Source organism: Papaver somniferum, chromosome 10 (assembly GCF_003573695.1).
Source record: "Papaver somniferum cultivar HN1 chromosome 10, ASM357369v1, whole genome shotgun sequence".
Classification (NCBI taxonomy): domain Eukaryota; kingdom Viridiplantae; phylum Streptophyta; class Magnoliopsida; order Ranunculales; family Papaveraceae; genus Papaver; species Papaver somniferum.
The window spans coordinates 84,915,820-84,924,182 of NC_039367.1; the positions used below are offsets into that span (position 1 = coordinate 84,915,820).

General features: G+C 35.2%; 1 protein-coding gene across 1 annotated transcript; it reads right to left on the reverse strand.

Moving 5' to 3' along the window:
- Nucleotides 1-7,568: 7,568 nt before the first annotated feature.
- LOC113315845 (uncharacterized mitochondrial protein AtMg00810-like) lies at nt 7,569-7,979 on the reverse strand. Its single transcript, XM_026564095.1, has one exon. It carries the CDS (start codon nt 7,977-7,979, stop codon nt 7,569-7,571), a length of 411 nt encoding a protein of 136 aa, XP_026419880.1.
- Between the last annotated feature and the right edge of the window lie 384 nt (nt 7,980-8,363).

Sequence of the window (8,363 nt, forward strand, 5' to 3'; positions counted from 1 at the left end):
CCGGATTGGTTGGGTTGATCCCCAACTTTTCAGACTCTATATATATGATTGGCAGCTTACTTTGGGGTATCAACCTCATTTTGTTTGAGATTATGTGCTATTGAAAGCAGGGAAACAATACATTTCGCTTCGTGGGAGTCAACCCATCAGATTTGTTCCCTTTTCTCTATCTTTTTTTTTTTTCAATTTATAATTTCCCACCTTGATTTCTACGTTGGATGACTCAATTACATTGAGTACAATGTAATATTTAAGTGTGGGGGAGTGGCACTTTGGTTAGGATTTAAAAAAAAAATTATGACCAGCTGTGTAGCGGGTCTAAAAAAAAATGATCAGCTGTGTAGCGGGTCTTAATCGTTATGGTTTTTAGGGTCATGACCAGCTGTGTAGCGGGTCTAAAAAAACAAGAAAAAAAATGATATGACCAGCTGGGTAGCGGGTCTCTATATTCATATGACCAGCTGTGTAGCGGGTCTCTATATTCATATGACCAGCTGTGTAGCGGGTCAATTCTTTGTTTTGCTCGAGGACTAGCAAAATATAAGTGTGGGGGTGTTGATAAGCACGAAAGTGCTACATTTTATACTCATATTTATATTAGCTAGGACTCAATATTTTGACTAATGACACTATTTTAGTGCTTTTCCAGAAACTACAAGTGAATTTGATCATCCAGCGAATAAACATCAAAATGTGAGACTTAATGGTGAAGCGAGTCGATGTCAGCACACTAATGCCACCTAAGATTGGTCAAGAGTGACTTTATTATTGTTAGCATAAGAATGGAAGAATATCACCTCCATGACCACGTGCAAATGATGAAAAAGGAAAGATTAATATATCTTGTCCTTACATAAGTTCTCTTGCTATATTTATATAAAGAATCTGAAGGAATATTTGAAGCCAACTGACGTCATTTTGCAAATACAGTTAAGGTGGGACCCAGCACATGCAAGAAAATATCATGCTTTCTAAATGAAATTCATATATTATGGAAAGTGGAGATTCGGTGATACTTTACAATGTCTCGTCATATTATGACACGCGGCACAACATCATTGGGTGAATTTATATTTTCATGACATGTGGCAGACTTCTATTAGGAGGTGATGTGGCGACGAAGAAGAAAAACGTGAATTCATTTGTGAGCTATATTTATGTGTTGTTTCAAAATATACTAGGGGGCACCCGGCCACAGAGCTGGAAGAGAAACAGGAGAATGATTTTGGAGTTTTGTTTTCGATTCTTCGTTTTTCTTTAGCTAAAGTTTGATTTTAATATGTTTATGGTTTTTGAGAAAGCCATGTCTAGCTAGAGTTATGTTAGGGTTTGGGTAGAAACCAATTTAATTGTGTAAACTCTACATTTATATGCTCGATAATAATTTAAATGACTAGTAGTTTTTTTCATATAGCTTGGTATTTTATTGTTCATGTGATTTTCTTGATTATTTATGCTTTTGAATTGATATTTCGTGCTTCGGTTAAATCCCTAGACGTGGTATGCACGGATAGATAGGTAATGCTTTAGAATCACTACTCATGAAGCGAAGAAAAATAGAGCGGAGAAACAATATTTGAAAATGCATGGAATAGATTTTTAAAGATTAGTAGAGTTTGCATAATTAATTGGTGGAAACCGAAAATCCTAACAACCTTCTATCATTCTGTTTTTCGTTAAAATTATTTATTGTTTCATTTTGTTTCAAATTTCTGAAAACTCATTAAACATTATCTATTTGATTATTTGGTCTTGGTATTAGTTAGAAGTAGTATTTTGACACTCCTCGTGGGAATGACCTGTACTTGCCATTGTTCTACTAGTGAGACATTGTGCACTTGCAGTATTTTATTGTAGGTTTCTGAACCTACCAAATAGGTAGCTATACCGGTAACAACACAACAAAGAGGAAGTTTGTTGTTACGAAGGATTAGTTTGCTAGAAAGGCAAACTTCAAGTATTTATAGATAAGGAAGTTTGGACACCAAGGAATTTCCAAAACCGAAAATATTCTCAAGATATTCATTAAAGCACAAATTCGATTTCCATAATTCCTGGAAATGCTCTGTCCAAAAATAATGATCGAAATCTTTCAGAAAATCTCTAATTAGTAAATGCACATTACTAATTCTAATTTTCATAAAAATAAAGTTAAATACCTTAATTAAAAGATTCTTAACTTATTTATGTTTCGATCCTGGGATTCTCTTCCCTTAGCTATTAAGGAATAACTTTGAACAATTAAATAATAAACATTCATAGCACGTGTTCAAAGTATGTCGACATCTTAACTTTGTAAGTTCTCTTTCACACTTACAAACTTGAAACCGATTTGCCATACTTCCAAACAAGTTTAGAATTGGTTCATCTGACTTTCAAGAACTATGTGATTGATCAAATAACATTCAATCACAAATCATGGGTTTAACGGTTCTACCAAAACAAGTTTCGGTTCTACCTTCCATGTGAGTATTGTGCATAGTCACACTAGCTTTCCAAAATTCGGTTGACTAGGTACTAGGATCGGTTCCCCACTTATATATGGTATCTAACTTATATGTGTTGCACATGTCCATAGGATCGGTTCCCCTTTGCCTAAAGACGTGTTGCACATGTTCATAGGATCGGTTCCCCTTTCTGCTATAAACCTTGTTGCACCTCATACAAGGATCAGTTCCCCTTTGTGATGTACTACACCTCTTACTAGGATCGGTTCCCCTTTCCCGTATTTGGTTAGACATAAAATCACAAACCCGATCATATTATTTCAGGTGATTACTTAAGATCGGTTTCACTAATAAAAGTCATACCAATACATAAGTCAGGCCTTTGTGAATAGTTCTACCAAGAACACAAACAAGTCGTGAACGGTTATACTCAATCATACATATTGGTTGTTCATAAGATATGCAATGAATAACAAAACCAATAACGTTTGGTGATTTCCTTTTCGATTCACAAACAAGTTTATGAACTTACTTCCTCAGAAAACATGTAAAACATTGTTCCCTAGGATGAAATCCTCACCTCATACCCATACATAATCACAATAGCATTCAAATGATTATGTTGATGTCTTATCTACAAAGTTTAATGGTTGAGCAATAAACCTCGTATTGTATTCCTTAATACTATGTCTATCTAGAGTTTAAATATGCTTCGCATTTTTTTTCTTTCAATATGCACGACTTGAAAGATACGTTAGGGAATGAAATAGTTCAAGTCAAATATCACTAACCTCAAGTGGAAGGATGATTGTTGTCGTTGTAGCTCCTTACTTCTTCACATCTTCAAGTCTTCGCAATACTTGTAAAGTCTCAAATCTTAATACTTTCAAGCTAACCTATACGAAGTTGACTCTAGTACATAATCAAGCGACTCTTAACATGAGTTTTGATTCACTAAAATATGACAATCAAATTTGACATACCAACGCTTGGTGGGTTCAACCGAGCTATGGTCTAACAATCTTCCCCTTTGTCAATTTTAGTGACAAAACTCTTACATCATATGGATAAATAAATTACAAGAATTCATTACACATACGCTTGTTTCCCGATTCAACAACACAGTAAACTGCTTACATTCAGTCCTTGAAAATGCCGTTGTTGACATTATAATAACAAATACAATACTTCCCCTAAGGAAGATAGGTAGATATTCAACCCGCACGTCTTTGTTATACCAATTCATATGATACGTTACTCCCCCTTAGTCTGTGCTTTCACTCTTTCGTTTAGATAAAACGTTTAAGCACAAATGTTCTTTTCCTTAGCGATACCAATCAATATAAAATCAATGCCACTATCACTTGTTTACTCGATATATTTCTCCCCCTTTTTGTCACAAAATGACAAAGAAACGAATAAATAAAGGACAACACGAAAAGAATCTTACAAATCTCAAAATAGACTTGCAATCTGTAGAGTTAGGCACGAGGGTTCCACACACCATGTTCTGATAACCAATATCAAAAACGGAAACTACAAGTAGTTTTATTTTGATATGTTACCAAGGAAACAATTGTCCGAAACAATTTCCCATTTTAGTTTAGCAAACCAAAAATCAACTAAGCACCTTAATCCCTTTGCTAGACCGATTGTACAAAAATAATCGCTTAATTCGATAAGACCAAAACAAAGATAACTCTATTTTTCTCATCAGGTTCTAATTATCCATAAACTTAGACCTTTCAATTTTAAACAAGACAAGTACTAGGTTAGTTAACTAGCATTTCTTGTTAAGGCATTTGATTAGACTTGAATAACCGAAACCTCACTTCGATAAGTCTAACTAAGATCATAATTAACTTAGTTTCTCTTATCCGGAATCGAATTGGACTAAACAACTCATCCCGTAAACCTTTTATTTCGTTAAGCCATAAATAATTCATACAAACCAAATAAATCAACTTGCATAATTATTCACCTCAACCGGAAGCAATTGAAACAACATAGACATTAAAAGCACCGCAACTGCACCGAAATTTTTAAAGCCTAAAAAACTGATACCACACAATAAAGCATGATAACAATAGTTTTTCTTAACCGGAACCAATTGAATCACACAAACATCCATACACACATCATGGAATAAAACATCAATTGAACCGAAATTTTGTTAAGCAAAAGCAATAAATATATATGAAATAAACTTAGGCTTTTCTTAAACAGGAAAACAATTAACTAACAAGATTGTTACCTCAAATTTCGCATCCACTTCTCCAATATGATTGCATCTTCTTCCAGGGAGAATTGATACCGAAATATCATCATGTTGTCATCCTTATGTAAAAACAAAAGAATAACAACAACCAATCAGATTTCAACTGTTGCAAGCAAAAGTTTAAAACTGGATCCACAAGGTACTAATGTACCTTGACAATCCCTATGGATTTGCTTAGATTTTCGAAAGTTGCTCTATCTAAGGGTTTAGTGAGAATATCAGCTAGTTGACGCTCGGATGGAACATACTCTAATTTTTTTAGAGCACTGCTCGGTCGAACTCGCATGCGTTGTTATATCAAGCATGTTTGTCAATATTAGTCATCAAAACTATATGTCTTGATTTCTAGTTTACTTATGACTAAGTCTCGGTTTAGGATAGTTAAGTGCAGTTGAGCTCCAGACTCCATGGCAATCATCGTACGAAGACGAAGAACTACTGGAGGAATAAGTGGAACTCCATCCGAAAAAAATCTATGTGGATACTTGAACTTATCTGTCACTCAAAAGTCTATTATATCTCCTACTCTTGAGACAAAGTCGTATAATTATGATAGTTTTCATACATACACATTTGTTATCTCGAGCCGGGTTTACTTGCGTATCTTTTTCTCGAAATATGTGTTGGTGAGATTTTGCTTTAACCATTTTCATCTTTACCCGTGACGCAAGTCATGAAGACGTTTCAATGTTGAAAATAGCTTTGATGACGATAGTCGTGAATAACGATTGTTATAACATTATAGAAGAATGTTTCAATGATTGAAATGTAGAGTTGAGATTACCAACTATGGATATAAGCATATATAGTGTGTTCGCACATTAGTGTATAAATCTATGTGCCGGAAACCAAGTGCGTGCATATGTGTGCATGCGGTATTGGTGAAGGAGACAGGTTGAGTACGCGTACCCGTACGCGTACCTGCGGAAGTTTCATACCGAAAATTTCTGCTGAGTTTGTAAGTTTTCAAACTAGTAAACCAATCACCTTAGGTACGCATACCCGTACGCGTACCTATGGAAGTTTTCGAACCGAAAATTTCTGCTGAGTTTGTAAACTCGAATCCAGTAGCTAAGGTACGCGTACCCAAGCTGGTTATTTCTCAAATCGGTTGTTCATGAACTTAAAACAACAAATTATAAGGAATACAATCTTTGCAAACCGTGGATATATTATTCATGAATTGATTCAAGTGAATCAAACCTATTTTGTTTCAATTGTGTCTATGAATAAAGACCTAAGCAATTGAACAACTCTTGAACTAGTTCTTATGAGTCATTTGAACTAGTTATGAGAAAGATGAATACGGTTAATATGAAAGTGCTCATATGGCTAACCATTGGTTAACTATTTGTGAACCAACTAAGTGTACACGTTTAGGTACGGTTACTCAAACCTAAATGAATACATTTCATTTGTGTGTGACAAGCTAAGTTTCGATCTAACGGTTGAAAGATATTAGCTTGGTTGAATCAGGTTTTTCATCTAACGGTGAATATTGAATGCTTTGTTACCAAGGTAACTTGGATTGCAAACCCTGATTTGAAAACTATATAAACGAGACATCTAGCAACTGGAAAAACTAATCCCCATACCTCCTGTGTGATACTAGTTGGTTTTGATAGAGTCGATTCTCCTTTAACCTTAGGTTTCTTCTCGAGACCTTGTAGGTTAACGACTGAAAGACTTCATTGGGATTGTGAAGCCAGACGAAACTACTTTCTTGTAGTTGAGCGATCTGATCTTGCCATTTTCTATCGTAGGAGTTCAATTGAATAATTGACTTGAGATTACATCTCTGATAGGGCAAGATAAAAATAAATCACAAACATCTTCGTCTCATCGTTTGTGATTCCACAATATCTAGTTTCGCTACCATAGGATTTAGATTATTGTGAGGTGATTGATAATACTAGGCTGTTCTTCGGGAATATAAGTCTGGTTTATCAATTAGTTCCTGTTCACCTTGATTTATCAAAAGACGGAACAAAACTCATAGGTTTATCTGTGGGAGACAGATTTATCTATTATCATAGACTTTTCTGTGTGATACAGATTTGTTTATTTAAGTCTTCGACTTTGGGTCGTAGCAACTCTTAGTTGTGAGTGAGATCAGCTAAGGGAATCAAGTGCGTAGTACCCTGCTGGGATCAGAGACGTAAGGAGCGCAACTGTACCTTGAATCAGTGTGAGATTGATTAGGGTTCAACTACAGTCCAGACCGAAGTTAGTTTGTAGTAGGCTAGTGTCTTTAGCGGCTTAATACAGTGTGGTGTTCAATCTGGACTAGGTCCCGGGGTTTTTCTGCATTTGCGGTTTCTTCGTTAACAAAACTTCCGGTGTCTGTATTATTTGAAATATCACAGGTTGTGCGTTGAGATCAATCAATTAGAATATCCAACCTTTGGTTGTTGATTTACATTGATTGACACTTGGATATTGTTCTTTGATACCATCCAAGTTTATCTCTCTAGTATTTGATAAAGACTCGCAGATTTCCATTTGCTTGAGTAAAGATCAAATCGAGAGATAGAGATATTAACTCCTTGATATACTTTTTACTAAGATTGAGTCTGATTTTAGATTGCTAATCGAAATATTGGGTGAGGTTGTTGTACCCTCGCTTTTTCAAATCTGATAACACCATTCTCATATAATTCTCTAATAAAGTGATATCTAATATCTATGTGTTTAGTACGAGAATGTTCTATAGGATACTCAGTCAAGCGAATAGCACTTGAGTTATCACAAAGGATGTTCATAGTTGAAATATTTATTCCATAGTCAATGAGCATCTGTTTCATCCATAGTAGTTGGGTACAGCATGTACTGGCAGCAATGTATTATGCTTCACAGGTTGATAAGGACCGTGAGTTCTGTTTCTTGTTGTGCCAATCAACAAGATTTTGACCAACATAGAAGCAACCACCAGAGGTGCTTTTCCGATCTTCTACACACCCTGCCCAATCAGCATATGAATAGGCAACAAGACTGTTGTTTGTATCCTTAGAGTATGATAAGCCATAATATAGGGTACCATTAACGTATCTTATGATTCGTTTTACAGCTTTAAGATGCGAATCTTTAGGTTCTGCTTGAAATCTGGCACAACATCCCACACTGAAAGCAATATCTGGTCTTGTTGCAGTTAAGAATAGCAAGTTTCCCATCATGGATCTGTATATTTTTTTATCAACAGATTTTTCTCTTGTATTGGATTGGAGTTTCCCAGTAGTTGGCATTGGAGTTGCCATAGGTGTTGAATCTTTTAATTCGAATTTTTAACTAAGTTCCTTGCATATTTTTCTTGAGAAAGAAGAATATTGTCTTTTTGTTAGTATGACAATTCTCCGACATTACTCATTTCAAATTCTCCACTCATAAGATTTAGGAATTCATCTGTTAGAGATTTTGAGGTGGATCCATATATGATGTCATCTACATATATTTGTGCTACAAGAACATTTTTACCACTCCACTTGGTGAAAAGTTTTTTATCAGCACCACCTCTAGAGAATCCCTTTTGAAGTAGAAAGGATGTCAACTTGTCATTCCAAGCTCTTGGATCTTGTTTTAGACCATACAGTGCCTTTTTAAGTTTAAATACATAGTCTGGGAACAATGGATCTTCAAATCCT

Coding starts and splice junctions, on each gene's coding strand:
- LOC113315845 (XM_026564095.1), bottom strand. CDS start 7,979: ATGGCAACTCCAATGCCAACTACTGGGAAACTCCAATCCAATACAAGA.